Source organism: Micromys minutus (assembly GCF_963924665.1).
Source record: "Micromys minutus genome assembly, chromosome: 9".
In the NCBI taxonomy this organism is placed as follows: domain Eukaryota; kingdom Metazoa; phylum Chordata; class Mammalia; order Rodentia; family Muridae; genus Micromys; species Micromys minutus.
The window spans coordinates 33,051,165-33,066,467 of NC_137978.1; the positions used below are offsets into that span (position 1 = coordinate 33,051,165).

General features: G+C 47.4%; 1 protein-coding gene across 6 annotated transcripts in view; it reads right to left on the reverse strand.

Moving 5' to 3' along the window:
* Window positions 1-2,937: 2,937 nt before the first annotated feature.
* Window positions 2,938-15,303, reverse strand: part of MAST2 (microtubule associated serine/threonine kinase 2) — a 142,803-nt gene continuing 130,437 nt past the window's right edge. For 4 of the 6 annotated variants that reach the window (XM_080921516.1, XM_080921513.1, XM_080921511.1 and 1 more), the window contains 18 exons: window positions 14,206-14,338; window positions 13,434-13,495; window positions 12,919-13,004; window positions 12,301-12,509; window positions 11,299-11,437; window positions 10,169-10,301; window positions 9,319-9,484; window positions 8,731-8,832; window positions 8,425-8,547; window positions 8,177-8,286; window positions 7,752-7,906; window positions 7,254-7,528; window positions 6,963-7,157; window positions 5,976-6,202; window positions 5,660-5,782; window positions 5,080-5,216; window positions 4,805-4,998; window positions 2,938-4,501 (listed from right to left, as the gene is read on the reverse strand). In XM_080921516.1, coding sequence (XP_080777642.1) covers window positions 2,991-4,501; window positions 4,805-4,998; window positions 5,080-5,216; window positions 5,660-5,782; window positions 5,976-6,202; window positions 6,963-7,157; window positions 7,254-7,528; window positions 7,752-7,906; window positions 8,177-8,286; window positions 8,425-8,547; window positions 8,731-8,832; window positions 9,319-9,484; window positions 10,169-10,301; window positions 11,299-11,437; window positions 12,301-12,509; window positions 12,919-13,004; window positions 13,434-13,495; window positions 14,206-14,338 — 4,080 coding nt within the window. In that variant the 3' untranslated portion in view covers window positions 2,938-2,990. The remainder of the gene's footprint in view (window positions 4,502-4,804; window positions 4,999-5,079; window positions 5,217-5,659; window positions 5,783-5,975; window positions 6,203-6,962; window positions 7,158-7,253; window positions 7,529-7,751; window positions 7,907-8,176; window positions 8,287-8,424; window positions 8,548-8,730; window positions 8,833-9,318; window positions 9,485-10,168; window positions 10,302-11,298; window positions 11,438-12,300; window positions 12,510-12,918; window positions 13,005-13,433; window positions 13,496-14,205; window positions 14,339-15,303) is intronic. The other 2 variants (XM_080921514.1, XM_080921512.1) reach the window with 1 other exon arrangement.

The window sequence follows — 15,303 nt, forward strand, 5'->3', positions numbered from 1 at the left end:
GGCAAGAGGTTCTGCAGTCCTGTGAGAGACAGGTTCTCCCTCCTGTGAGAGAAAACACTCAACAAACCTATTTACTCCATAAAAGACACAAACCCAAAATGAAATAAAAGCCATTTCTTCCCTTTAACACCCATTCGAGTAAATTTTATTGGTTCTCATGCTCAGAAAGGTACTTTACCCACATGGCCTAGCTACCTTGTGCTGTGCCTTTATTTCCTGCACAAAACCTGAATTGTGTATAATGTTTAATCCCAAGATAATCTATCTCCTTGGAAATCTCAACTAGGACATAGTATCTTACAAGCATTTTGGACTTTGAGAAAAAGTTAATCAACTGGTTCCCTAAGCATCCTATCTCCAGACCCTCAAACCTGCCTAGAGTCGTAACCCATCTTTCTGTTAAATCACAATAGGTACCCCTCTTCCTACTGTGGCTGGGTGTATAGTGCTACAGACATGGCTGCTTTTCTAGAGGACCCAAGCTCAATTCCTAGGACCCATCTATAATTCCAGTTCCTGAGGATCTAACACCCTCTCTGGCCTCTGGCACTGCAAGCATGTGATGCAGGTATACATGCAAGCAAAACACCCATTCACATACTTTTTACAAATTTGGGTGTCCCCGATCTACTCTTAAACTCTATCCATACCCACCTCAATGTACCCTCTGAAATGCTAAGTAATCATTGCTTCTGTTTCTTTATTAAACCACTCTTCATCTCTCCGGCTTTTCTAGTCTCACCTTGGGCATCTACTTAAATTTTGCTTCCATCACCAAATTCACCTATGTCTAGGGCAATACATTTCTTCTGCCCAGATCTCCACTGTAAGATACCTCATATTCAGAATGCAGTGTGGTACTCTGAATGAGAATTGCCCCCATAGACTCATGTACAAATATTTGGCCTCAGTTGTTGGAGCTGTTTGGTAAGTACAGTGGTTTGTGTGGCCTTGTTGGAGGTGTGTCAATAGAGGTGGGCTTTGGGGCTTCAAGCCCTGCCACATCCAGTATTTCTTCTGACTCCTGCTTAACTCCAACATGTGAGCTCTTAGCTCTCATGTCTTTGCTTCACTATCATGGGACCCCTGAAACCATAAACCCAATTAAACACCTTTTAAAGTTGCCCTGGTCAAATGTTTTGTTTTCTTGTTAAAACAGGGCTGATGTAGCCCTTGATGCCCTAGCACTCACTATGTAAACAAGTTGGCAGCAAACTCAGGAAGTCCTCCTTCCTCTATTTATGTGGCAGGATTAAGTTATGTTCCCTGGGTGACCTTACTTAAAATCTACCTTCCTCATTGTGCACTGTTCACTGGCTTATATAAATTACTACAGCTTGTCTGTGCTACAGCCAGAAAACAGACAATCTAAAGTACCACTTGCCCAAAGCTGCCTTTGAGAAACTGCTCATACCCAGCAGTGTTGAGTACAACTGAACTTGGGTTGATGCCCATGTATTTTTTGTATTATATCACAAGATGTTTTATGGTTGTACTTCCTCCCATTTCCAACCTCCTAGAACTGTTTCCAGTAAACTGCAAGTGCTTCTTTCCTCCCATCCACTTACTTCACCAATCTGACCAGATCCTGACATAAGACGATCATTATCCCCTTAGTCATCCTGTGACATTCCAGGCAATAATAACCTGTGACCTGTTTTCAGTACTCTGCAGCAGCCGATGTTTAACAGAAGTAAACCATAATAACACTAGCTGTTAGCATCTTGTATAGAAACTTGTTATTGTCAATCTAACTTGAGGCTTACTGCCTTCCCCACACAAAATGACAAAGCTATAGAATCTCAGTTGTGACTTTGGTTTCTAGGTTTCTTTCTTGGTTTTCTACATATCTTTCTCAGAGGTAGGCATTAGATTATGGGGCAGGTAGCATAACTATCAGTTTAGAAACTTTGGAAGTCTGGCCTTATTTACCAGAGAATTTTCCAGCCTTGACACACCATCAAGCCTAATTCCTGCTATGATGTTACCTAATCCCAGGTCCCATCTTACATTTCCCCTTTCTTTTCCTCTCAAACACTACCTACACTTATAGTTCTAATCATTAAGGGCTGCTCATTGTAATATTTATCAGAAGAAATCCCAACCTATAAAAGCCCAGGAATGGCCTGTCACTAAATAAACAGGCAATATCTGGCCTCTTGGCACTTTTATTTTTAAGATCCTTCCTCTTGGATTTTGTGTTCTAGAGTGTGTGTAACTGCATGGACCTTTTTTTCATGCTAGACTTCCCAAGCCTTCGCCTTTAATGTTGCTGTGCCCCACGGGTGTCGTTGATAAAATGTAGGCCTCACTTCCCTATATTTTATTACCTTCTGGACATCCCATATATATCTCTTGAAGTAAATACACCCGAAGTTAAACTCATCACTTCCTTGTACTTTTTTTTACTGGCTAAGACCAAAGTTAGGTAACTAAAAGTTCTAGAGTCAGAGGCTCAAGTTCTAATCCCAGTTCTGTCTAAACTGCATTGGCTTGGGCAGGAAAGCTCATTTCCTTAATCTATCAAGCCAGAATATTAATGGCCACAAATCCTCACTTAGAGCTCCATTACTTTGCATGCTCCTTCCATTCGTTCCCTTACAGCTATGCAGAAGGATGGTTAGCCAGTCTGTTTTTAAACTGCCACACCTAGTTCTACTTTGAGTTCTTTTGGATTCTTTGAACATAGAAGTATATTGTGTGTCCTACATTATGGCCACTGTTTCCTGAGCTACTCCTTACTCTTATACCCAGAAAATGTACTGTCAGCACCCATTTATGCCCGAGTTCAGATATTTCATTATCTGTGAAATGCAGCCAGATTAGGTTCTTTTCCCAAGAGTGGAAACGTAGTCATTACAATCCCAGCAGCAAAAGGCCCCAGACCTAGAGTGTTGTGTATAATGACCAAAGGCAAGAAGCAAACAAAGGCCAAGATAGTTTCCAGGAGAGTGTATTACACAGGTGAGTGCAAGGAAAGCAAACAACTGCTATGTTGGCTTTAAAAGCTCATCTGATGTCAGTGCTAAGTCCTGATGCTCTTGTTGGCCTCCACATTCTTGGCTTCTCCAGAGCAGGCTGGGCCGGGTTTCTGGGCTCAGGGGGTGGGCTCTGCATGGAATGTCCTGCCTCCTGTCGCCTGAGGAATCAGGCACTTCGGTGATGCTCAGGGATGGTTCTTCTTTCTCCATTTGTTCACATTCAGACTCCCATAGCCAGTTCTGGCTGGGGACCTCATGAAGCGGATAGGTCAGCCCAGGGACACTTGGTGGCTGTGGCTTCTCCTCCTCAGGAGACAGGTTCTTAGGAAGAGTTGGAACTGTGGTTTCCAAATCTTGGGAGTTAGCTGGTTCACCTGTCCTTGTAATCTTGTTTGTGGATGCTCTGTCTGGACCCTCAATAAAGAATTTCCAGGACCATGTCCCTGGCTTTTCAGAGGCGGAGGTGGCAGCAGTAGGGGTAAGTTGTGAAGAGCTGGGACAAAGTGCAGCTAGTGCCTGTGTGTGGAGCTGCTGGTCCTTCCAGCAGCCTTCAGAGGGGGTGGGGCTTGTGGGTCCAGACCTACTCAGGCTAGGGGCTTTTAAGGAGTTGGTAGCTTCCTCAAAAGCTTGTGGCCTCCAGAGCTTCCTCTGGGAGAGCCCAGGAACTTCTCGGGGGGAACCTAGAATGACCCCTGTGAACAGACCTGAGAGTACAGGACCCTGGTTCTTTAGATCCGTGTGCAATAAAGTGTCCTCTTCCCTATCCTCTCCTGAACTCTTAGGGAGTAGATTCTGACTTGCTTCTGGGTGGGGGGACAATCTTGGCTCCTGTGTGGCCTGTCTGTTCTCAGGCTCCTCATCAGTGTCATCTTCTGAGGAGTCTACTTCCCGGATAGCTTCCTGTTTTTGCAGCGACTCTCGGCGTTCAGCTCGATCCTGCCGTAGGGTCCCAAGGGCCCGTGAGGAAGCAGGTTGCAGTACCCCCTTTCCTGGAAGTGGCCCTTTCCCAGATAGCACACTTCTGGTTCCAACTACTTCCAGAGGGCTGGCTTCCCTGGGTGTCAGTTCCTTCTTTAGCTCTCCGTGGGGCAGGTCAAGACTATGCTTTCGGGAAGGTGCTAACTTCTTCTCAGCAGCCGCCAGTGCAGCAGCTAGCTTCTCAGCAGACTGCACCCTCTTAAGTAGCGGAGAGCGGGGTGGCTCTGCACTCTTGGGCCGTGAGAGTTGCCTACCTAGTGGAGGAGATAAGTGAAGTTTGGTAGGAAAGGACTGAGACCCGTGGCCAGACAAGGGTGATGGAGAACGCTGAGGGGAAGCTGCTGCTGCCGCTGGTGGAGAAGGGGTGTGGGCCAATGGTGACAGTGGGATGCTGCCTGCTGACTTGCGCCTTGGTGAGCGGTACTGGCGTTGGAGCTTGGGTGCCAGACCATGAAGGGAGCTGGGCCGTGTATGTCCGGAGCCAGCAGGAGAACTGGGCACACTGGAGCTGGGAGAGCTGCTCTGCGATGAATTCCCTCCTACTTTAAATAGTTGCATGGGAGGACGGACAAACAGAAAAGAACACATCGGTGTTAGCTGTTAGAAGTGACTGAGTGGCCAGGCAGAACCTAGCTCTAGAATGTGCCAGGACTGTTCACTTTACACTAACTGGTGGTCCATTTACTCAACCCCCCACTGCCCCCACCCATCAATGCCTCCCAAGACTTCTGGATCCTCAAGGTCATGCTCAAAGAGATTTAGAGCTGGGCCTGTAAGAAGCAGATGGCTCAAGTTCATTCCAATTTCCCAGGGGATGGTCTCTGATCTGCAGGGAACCCCTGTACCTGAGTGCACAGCATCTGGCGCTGCCCGGTAGCCTTGAGGAGGAGATCGGGGAGAGAGACTGTGGTTGTGTGTGGGAGAGCCCGGACCACTTTCCCCTGACGACAAAGAGCGGTTAAGGGAAGAAAGGCTGCGGCTGGTGTGTAGCAAGGAGGCCTGCTTTGTGATTTTCCGGAATAGGGAGCTTCTTTTTCGACTGTAGAGATAAGGGAACATACTCTAGGCCTGATCAAATGTGGGCATCTCAGGGTAGACCTCTGGACTAAGTCTGTCTCACCTTTCTTGCCCATCCTTGCCCCGGTTCCGTTTGCTCCTTCGGGCCATCTTGGCTTTATAGCTGCCTTTCCTAGCTGGCCCCACTTTGATGGATGTGTTCTCCAAGGGAGTTGTTGAAATCGATACCTTGTTTCCACTCTAGGAAGCCAAGCAGAAAACAGCAGGAAACTTGGGTGGCTATTTCCTTGTTTTGCCCTTACTCTTCTTCCCTGCATCATAGCTTCGGCTTTTGCTCTTCCATACCAACACGCAAACTAAACAAGTGCTGTTTTCCCTCACAGGATAGAAAATGGTTCCAAGCAGCACTCCAGAGTAGTTTAGAAATGGGAAGACAGCAGTACCTCTCTTGTCCTGATAATAGTCTTACTTGCAGTTTAGAAGGTTTGGGGTTTGGCCATCAATGGTTAATTACCACATGGAGAAAAACTCCTGTATTGCACATTCAAATTCTGCATGTCCCTACATCTATCCATAATGTTTTATGTATGTGTACCCGATCTTCCCACTCCCCTAATGGCAAGGCCAGGCTCACACATCTGCGGCTAGGCATACATCACACAGACAACATTCCCAGCACTAACCTTCAGAACCAGCTCCACCACTTCTGTATGGACTAGCCCATGCACAGGCTCACCATTGACATGGGTGATGAGGTCACCCTGACGAAGCCCTGCTTCACTGGCTGGGCCACCGTCCTCTACATGCTGCCTCAGGAAGAAAAGCGTCTTTAATTTGGAGCCTGGTTCTGCTGCTGTGACCCTTGACCACCACCCCGCTCTGGTTTCTGTGAGTTACGTGGGCAGTGACCAAAGAAAGGGCAAATAGGCTTCCGTGAGGGGAAGGTGGGAGTAATAAAGCTGGGGGGGGGGGGTATCAGCTCTGCCGGGCAAGACATACCCACACCATGTGGTGTACAGTGTAGACATCTGAGTCACCCATGTAGACGCGAATGGCCCGCAGGGTGAAGCCATACTTCTTGCCAGCTCGGTGGATGATGATGGGAGGCCTCAAGGTGCCAAGGGCTGGCAAGAAGTCCCTGCTTGGAGAAGAGTCCCTGGATGATGGATTGGATGACTGAGAATGTGGGGACATGGGGCTGGCCAAGGGTGAGCAGGCATGGTGTTCTGGAGAAGTAGAAACCAAGACTTAGTGATCTTGACATGGCCATGATCCCAGCTGGTCCAAGCTGTTGATCTCAACCCACTCCTATTCATGGACTAGGGCTGAGGGGCATCTTCCCCACAGGACTTGATGCATAAAATGCACTTATCTACACAGAGTGTTTTGGGTTCTAGGTTGGAATGCAGGTGACAGGGAATAGCGAGTTGTATAAAGGCACTTACAGTAATAGACTGTGTACGCATGCCATAAGCACTCAAACACCACAGTTACCCTGTGCATTTATTATTCAGATCCAGTTACAATTTTTCTAAATGATTTATTTTTGTGTAAATTGGTGTTTTGCCTGCATGTATGTCTGTGTGAGGGTGTCAGATCCCCTAGAAGTGGAGTTACAATTGTGAGTTGCCATATGGATGCTGGAAACTGAACTCTGGTCCACTGAACCAGGTTTCCAGCCCTCTATATTCACATTTTTAAAATGAAGAATTTAGAGCTTAAAGTCTCAAGACAACGTAGTCAAGGTCAAGAGCCCTTTAGCACTGATGATCTGCACATTAGCTCTCTGCCCCAGCGTCTGCATTTCTGCCACCACAATCCTGCCTCAGTCCTCTGGCATGTGCATCACAGACACCAATGCCGATCTTCAGAGATTTGTTTTCATGGAAAGGAGGCAGTCTCTCAAATACTTACCTGCTTTAAACACATGCACTTGCAGACCATGTCCTTCCCATGCGTTTTATCTTAGTTCCCTGTTGGCCTTACCTGAAGGAATGAGCAGGGAAAGGGCTGTAGCTGAGGCTGACTTAATCACTTTGTTGACAGGGCGAGTGGTGCGCTTCTCTATAGAGTCCCCGGAGAGCAGCCGGTGACGGGCCCTACGCACTGCTAGGTCACTGATGGCTTTGGCTGCAGCTTCCTCAGCTAGCTGCGGGGTCCCACGGCCTCGTGTCTCTATGGCTGTGGGCCCAAGTGAACAATGAGACCCGTGATATAGCTAAGCCTCTCCCTGTAGTATATTCTAGCCTATGCCCTCCACCACCCTTGGGGACACACCTGGACAAGACCGACTGCTTTGGCCAGGAGCCTCCTCATCCAGCTTCAGCTGCCTCTCCAATGGTCGTTCAGGAACAGGCCTAGATGACCCCTCTCCAGATGGGGGTGTGAGGACCCATATACCTTCCTGTTGTTGCTTCCGAGGGGTGCTACTGGTCTCCTCAGGGCAACGAGGCACATCTGGGAGGCCTGAACAACGGTGTCGCACTGTCATTGGAGGACTGGAATCACTCTCTGTGTGGGATGACTCAGACACAGATAACCGCTTCCGTAATCTGTGAAACAGAGGGCCAGGTGGGGTGAAGTGGCCAAGGTAGTCTCCTTTCCTGCCTGTGCTGGGGCTACCTTAGAAGCACAGTTAGTCACAGCCCTTTCCAGACTTCCCTGGAGAATGCTATTTGACTAGCAACACCCTTCCCCTCCAGCATCTGAATGTCCCCCATGATGTGACAACTGAAGGGTCTGACCTACCCACCCTTGTGCGCCCTGGGTGCTTACATCTCAGGGGACCCAATCACCCAGCTGCGGTCTCGGCCCTTCAGTCCTGCCAAGCCATCTGAGTGATCTTCCTTTTCCTCACTCAGGCTGCGCTTGGCTGGAGGTGGTGTTCGGCGTTCCTCAAGCAGGGAAAGCCGCTCCATGCTACTGTAGACCTGTGGACACAGGACACACATGAGATGGCTTTGAGAGCAAAGATTTGAGGGAACCCCTCCTTTTGTCCCACTCCATTCAAGCTGCATATCTCCAGACCCGTCTCTGGCAGGGACTGGGTGATTCTAGAAGCTCCTGCTATATGTAGCCCTAGCCCTTTGATCTCCTTTCTGGAAGAGGTCCTATCAACATTTCTTGAGCCTTCCCTAGGTATGTCCCTTGACAGGTTCTCTTCTCTCAACTCCCATCAGCCTGGGCTTCCTTAGTCATACCTTGCTGAACCTTGGAGAGCAGGAGGAAAACTGGCGGATCTCAAGGCAGCCATCCTCACTCACTTCCTCCTCATCCTCAGAGTCCACATGGTGGTATCGTTCTGAACGGGCTGGACCAAATACAGTTCAATTAGCTTTAGTGTCATTGTTGGTGCCATCCTGGTGGCAACAACAGAACACAGCATGGATGCACAGCAGTTCTGGGCACTTACAATCCATGCTCCACTCCACCCCACCAGTGGTCTTACTATCAAAGTAGCTGGTATCATCCTCTGACTCCAGCTGAGGTATAAACTCAGCCTTCTGGCGAAGAAGTCCTGTCCAGTCCAGACCCGTGAAGAACGGGTGCTGCTTCACCTCACAGGCACTACCTGCAGACACAGAGTGGACAGGGGACAAGATTAGCTGCATGGAATGGGGACAGCAGTCATGTGAGAAGCTATATTATGAGAAGGCAGGCCTGGGAAGTCTCAGTTCAAGTACTCTTCCTTCTTTGCCTAAAGGAATGTAGCCTCTCTGTCCCGAGGTGAGAGATAGGAGAAAGGTCCACTTACTTGTGCCCAGTCTCTCTAGTGGGTTCTGGTGAAGCAGTTTGGAAGTGAGGTCTTGGGCATCTGAGGGAAGCGCATCATCACCCTCAGGCCACACTATCTCATCTGAAGTATCATGGGTGAGAAAGAGAAAATTGTGGGTAGATTGGAGAGATGCAAAAGGCGGTAGTATAAGATGGGGTAAAGCCTGGCTGGGGGTCCTTCAGAGCCTTTGTCTGGGACCCCAGTTCCTAAAGTCCTATAGGTCCCCCAACTCCTAGAGGAGTCTCATAGTCCCTCCACTGCCTGCTCCTTGATCCAGTGTGGGCACTGCCAAGAGGGACTTCCCGCTCCTGCAGATCCAGCTGTCGTTTTACTCTAAATACACAACTCATCCACATTTGCAACACATTGACACAAGAGTGACATGAACACACAGAAAATTCCAGGACACGATAGATATGTGCTCATGAATGTGTGCGCAAACACACACACGCATCCAAAGAAGCAAGCCTACCCGGAACACACACTCATTCAGGAAAAGAGCTCAAGAGTCTCCCAGCTATATGCAGACAGCCCGACTCCACACTGATCCAGAGTGACAGTACTTACCACTGATCACTTGCCCAAAGAGCTCCTCCGGAGTATCTCCAAAGAAAGGGACGCAACCCACCAGGAACTCATACAGGATTATGCCCATGGCCCACCAGTCCACTGGCTTCCCATATCCCTGACGCAGGATCACCTCAGGTGCTATGTATTCCGGGGTCCCGCATACCTGAGTACAGAGAAGCCAGGCTGGCTCAGTAAGTATCCTGAGGCAGCTTGCTGGCATGGCAGTAGGGGATGTTCCTACTGCTGAAGTAGAGAAGTCTCTGAATGAAGACGCAGCTAACCTTGTTGATAAATAAGAACATCAATCCCAGAGAACCGGAGTTAAAGCTCTTGGTCTGGAGGGTTTCTGTATTTCCTAACTAAAACATCCATTCTAGCTCAAACCCACTGCTCTTATGGTTTTCCAGATCTGGTCTTAGAATTGGCTCTTCCCCCCAGAAGAGAACTTACTAGTCACCTATGAACATCGCAACCTGAAAATCAAGTAAGTGAACAACCAGAGGTTTCGCTCCAGAAAATGGCAAAGTATCCAATGTAAATGTGGAGCTGTGTTCTAACAGGAACAGGCAACAGGGAAACTGTGCCTCAGGCTGATCTCACATGAAGCTATCAGCAGTATTTGGATGAAATACCTATTTCACCTGAACCCCAGGGAAACTTTTATCCCCCTTCTCAGGGCTCATCCTGTTTTCCAAATGTGCTACCTGATTCAGTGCTTCCCTGGAACTAAAGGCAAAAACATGGAGTTACCTTGTTAATACAAGGCATATAGATTAAGCAAGCAACTCTAAGGCCTTATTCTGAGACCTGAATTTCAACCCCCAAGGTTTCCCCCAGGCTTCCTTACCTGCTTGTCTAGGAACTCCCGGGCATCCTTTTCAATATGGCCCTCATACAAGTTGGTTGTCAAACTCATGAGGCCAATTTTAGAAAGTCCAAAGTCAGTGAGTTTGATGTGCCCCATGGATGTAATCAGAAGGCTGTGAGACCACAGAAATAAAATCATGGAGTACTTTCTCAGTTGTACTTAGTACTGATTTAGTATTAGCTTCTGCATGGACACAAATGGTGAGCTCTGACGTAGCAGCCCTGGCTTGGTGAGTACCATTTCACACCCCCCCCCACTCCCCGCAACTCCATCTCTTTGCTGTTCCTCCTTCATTCTATACCTGAAGGGGATGAGACTTGCTCCAGGGTTGAGATCAATCATCCTAGACCAGCTGCTAAAGTCACTAACAATCCCTCCTCTCTGCCAAGAAACTTAAAATATTCATCTCAGAGAGAAGGAAAATTGGTAAAGTCTTTTTCCATGCCCTTGGGGGGAGAAACTAGAAATCAGAGACTTCCTTATATACTCTGCCTGGGTCATTCCATTTGATACTAAGGGCTTCACCCTGCCTCTCCGCTATCCTAGTGATTCCCAAATTACTAGCTCTGGTCTTCATTTCCTTAATGGGCTCTGTCTGTCCAGTTGCCCTGGCCACAAATTCAAACTATCCCAAAGTCAGGTTTCCTACCTGGTTCATCACCCGAGCAAGAAACTAGTGCTGTGATCTACTGAGTCCTGTGATTATCTCCAAACTATTCTGGAACTGAGGATATGGTGCAGTGGTAGAGTACTTCCCTAGCATGCATAAGGCCTTGCTTTTGATAAACAGCACAAAGAGGGGAGGGTATTTCTAGAATACTTAGCAGAGCAAATGCACTGTTCTCATTTCAGAAGAGAGGAATTTGAGGCTAAAAACTTTAATTAAAAGACTGACTTGGAGTTAGCAAGCATGACTGGCCATCTGAACACAGTTCTGCATTTCAAAGCTAAGTTTTTATCATCATTATTAGAGGTGCCGATTCTTTTGTTCTGCTTGGTTCTTTTGCTTCCTAGTAGCCATTCTAAGATGATCCAAACATGTATTTGTCCCACTTATCAAGAGACATAAAGAGGAAGTCCTGAACAAAAGAAATAGACAGTGGGCATACTTGTCAGGTTTGAGGTCACGGTGCACGATGCCGTAGTTGTGTAAGTATTCCAAAGCCAGCACAGTTTCCGCAAAGTACAGACGTACCATGTCCACAGGTAGGGCCCCGATGTTCTTGAGCAAAGTGGCACAGTCTCCACCTATAAAGAGCCCAGGCTACCATGAGAAAAAGCTATCATGATCCAGGACCCTGTTCTAGATAGTTCTTAAGCTTTGTAGAACCTAAGGAAATAGCCTCACAGAACGACCTGGTGCTGGAGCCTGGGATTCCAGCCCTTCTGCTACTAGCATGGGTGGGAGACAGGTTTTAGGAATCAATCCTCCAATGGCTTTTAAGACTATCATTGAGGAGACGGAAGGAATCCCGTCTATGCCTTCATCTCATGACTTGCTGGGATAAGACTACGTTTTTAGGAGGGTCACTGTATTCAGAGACTGCATCTGTGAAAATACTTGTTTGTTCCACTTCCTCTTTCCAGTAAATAGCCAATGAAGTAAAAGCATGGCTTTGTTTAGGCTCAACTTTAAGTCTTAGGAAAGATGTCTGGAGCTATACAGTTGGGGGTCAGAGGGAGGGCAGCTGCTATGCAGTGCTCTGCCCATGCTGTTCTTCTAGTCTAGCACGAGAGTGTTTGACTGGTTGAGGGGTGGTCCCTTCACAGGTCATCAGCCAGATACAATCTTCTCAGAGCTCACATTGGGCTTTTGTAGCTACTGAACTAAAAGCTCTATTCCTGTCTGAGGGTGCCTCAGACTGGGGAAGACTATAGATGCTCGGTTGCCATATTAGTCTCAGAGTGCCTTATGGCAAGGCACCATTCTCCCCATGGAGCTATGAGCTCACTGTGGCCAATCATCTCAGAGTTCCTAAGCAGAAATCGATGACAATAAAGAGGTCTTGGAGGCTGGAGCCTGAAACTCCTTTACAAAGAAGTTGGTCTCTATTCAGGGTTAAGTCTCAGACTGCACTCTGACTTCCACACAGCCACTTTTGCCCCAGTACCTTCAACGTATTCCATCACCATGCATAAGTGACGCTTGGTCTCAAAGGAGCAGAACATGCTGACCACAAAGGGGTTTTCAGCAAAAGTCAGTATGTCGCGTTCCACAAATGCCTGCTGGATCTGGTTCCGTAGGATTAGATTTTGCTTATTAATCTTCTTCATAGCAAAGCGCTGCCGAGTGGACTTGTGCCGCACCAGAAAGACGGCCCTGGGGAAGACAGCCAGCCCAGCCCGGCCCCCAAGGGCTCTCAGAATCTCAATCGTACATCCTATAACCCCAAGCCGGCTCTTCATCCCACATGTGTGCACAGAACAACAAAGTTCTTGGGGTGTGCCTGCTACTGTGTCAATTAAGTCTTAATTTCCTGGCAGACCAGGTTTTGAGGACCCAGCTCAGTATTTCTAGAACCTAGAGAGTGCTACCAAAATCGGTAGGAATCAATGCTTAGATGCCAGAGGAAACTGACCTCTTGACACTACAGGAGAAATTCAAGAAGGGAGCAGGTTCACCTTAGGGTATCTTCTGCCCAGGGAATTGGGAATCATACACTTTCAGAAGGACAAGACCAAGAGCTGACTCAGTTCTATTTCTGGCCCCAATCTGACCCCATCTTTACCCATAGGCGCCATTGCTGATGAGTTTAATGGTTTCAAAGTCCTCTTCAGAGGGGGTCTTTTTAGATGGCTGAGATGCCCCACGACCCTGGAAGACAAAGGAAACGGAAGAAAGTAGCTATGTTTTTCAGAGCACACATGCGTCGGGAAGTTGTGCGGTCACAGTACCAGGTATGCCCATTCCTTCCCAGGAGCCACACTTCTTACCGTTGGCAGCACCAACTTCCCATCCCTTTAGATGCTCTCTCAAGACATTAATGTTATTTTATGTATATGAGTATTTGCCCACATATGCATGCATATTTGACTGCTGCCCATGGAGTTGAGAGGAGGGTGCTGGTGTCTTGGAACTAAAGCTACGGGTAGTTTTGAGTCACTAATGTGGGTTCTAGAAATTGAACCCAGGTCCTCTGGAAGAGCAGCAGTACTCTTAACCACCAAGCTCTCTCTCTAGCCCCCAAATGTTCTTTTAAAGCAGAACTCAATCTCCAATGAGGCAGGACCTCAGAATCTTTACCTCAACCGAATCATCTGTCTCTGGAGTATCAGGGCTGTCATAGCTGCTCAACTGCGCCATTTCTAGAAACATGCAAGGATATCAGAGAAAACTGCATAGCAATGGTACCAAAACACATGTTGGCAATATCCTCATATTATACAACAGGTACTTCCCGTATCTGCCTGCAATGTAAACCTAGTTCTGTGGCTCTATCCTCATAAGGCACAGGTTTCAGACAGGGAAGTAAATCAATTGCTGTGACTTTCTCTCAAAGGTGCAGTATTTCCTGGATAATAGGGAAAGGGGGGGGGGGTCTTCTAGTGCTCATCCTTAAGACCAAGACTATTTTACTTACTGGGTCAGGGAAGCAAACAGACAGGAGTGGAACAACTACAGAGTAAGACAACTAAGTCCACTGTTCATGCAGGGGCTCATCATGAGCTCCAGAAGAATAAAAAACTCTACAGCAGAACTGAATACGCCCCAAACAGGAAGGCTTGTAAGGTGGCCAACAGGAGAGGGAAGTATGTAGGAGACTGATCATTTTTTAAAATGTAATTATGGTCCTTTCATACTGTCCTGGTGTGATCTGAGGCTCTATATCCAACCTAGCTGGGACCAAGGCAAGGCTGGCTAGGACAGAGCAGGTAAATGTGAACAATGATTCAAAAGGAAAGGCTGTGTAACAGTAGAGGCTACAGGGTGTCTCCTGTGGTCTTGAGAACTCTGAGGTTATCTTATGTCCATGTCTGGGCTAAATCCCTTTATAGACACTCAACAGCATGCTCACCCTCTAAGGGATCCCGTGTGAGGCCCAGCTGGCTAACGATGTAGCGGGGAATGTCACATTTAATTCCATGTCCCTCTTTGGCATGACCCTCGGCTGCTTCTAACAGGTGGTAAAATTCTTCAGGGTCAAACTCCTGTGCCAGAGAAAAGAGGTGGTTGTGGGAAGAGATACAAGCAAATGCTGTTGTCTTTCTTGGAATTAAAGCACATACCAGAGGGAAATAAACCAAACTTCTTTGTGATGGTATACCCTGGTCCCTACACATCCAGAAATATGTCTTACTCATGGGAAAAAGCTGGTTTATAGCTCACCTCAAGACGACTTAGACTTCCTAGTAATAAGCAGAACAGTTTTTGGCTTCAAGACACTTTAGCCTATTCACCTGTTTCCAAGTCAGATTCTTTTAGCCAGGTGGTACTGTCAGGCATGTTCAGGTGATCAGTCTTGAACACTGCTGGCACATACTCAATCACAGTTCTCAAGAGCTTTGGTTCACCTCAGCAGTGCACACATACCTTCAGATACTACTGAACACTTCGTATGTACGAGGCCTCGAGTGCTAATGTTGATAAAGCATAGTTTACACATGACAACAAGGGATTCACTTCTGTCTGGGTGCCTGCCCTTTCTCACACTCTGGCTACTCCAGCAAGTCTTTGACTTCAGAGAGGAAGTGACAAGGATATGCTCACCTGTCACTGACTTGTTCAGGATCATGAAGGTAAGAAGTAGAAATCTGCCATGCAAACCCTCCTGGCTACAATCCTGTACCTTATTATAAACTTAGAGTCTACATAGCCATGGCTGTCCTGGAATGCACTATATAGACCAGGCCTGTCTTGAACTCTAAGATATCCTCCTGCTTCTACCTCTGACTCCTGAGTGTTTGAGTGATGATTTTCTATACTGTATGAAAATGTGTCTCTGTCCTTCCTTGACTGCCTAAAGCTCCTTCTAATTGGTTAAAGTAAAAAGTCTATGGCCTATAGCAAAAGGCAGAATTGTAAGGTGGGACTTTGGATAGAGAGAAGAACTATGGGGGAAAAAAAGGTGCAGCTGAACAAGGAGGAAGAAGCAAGGCATGTGGTGAAACTTTGA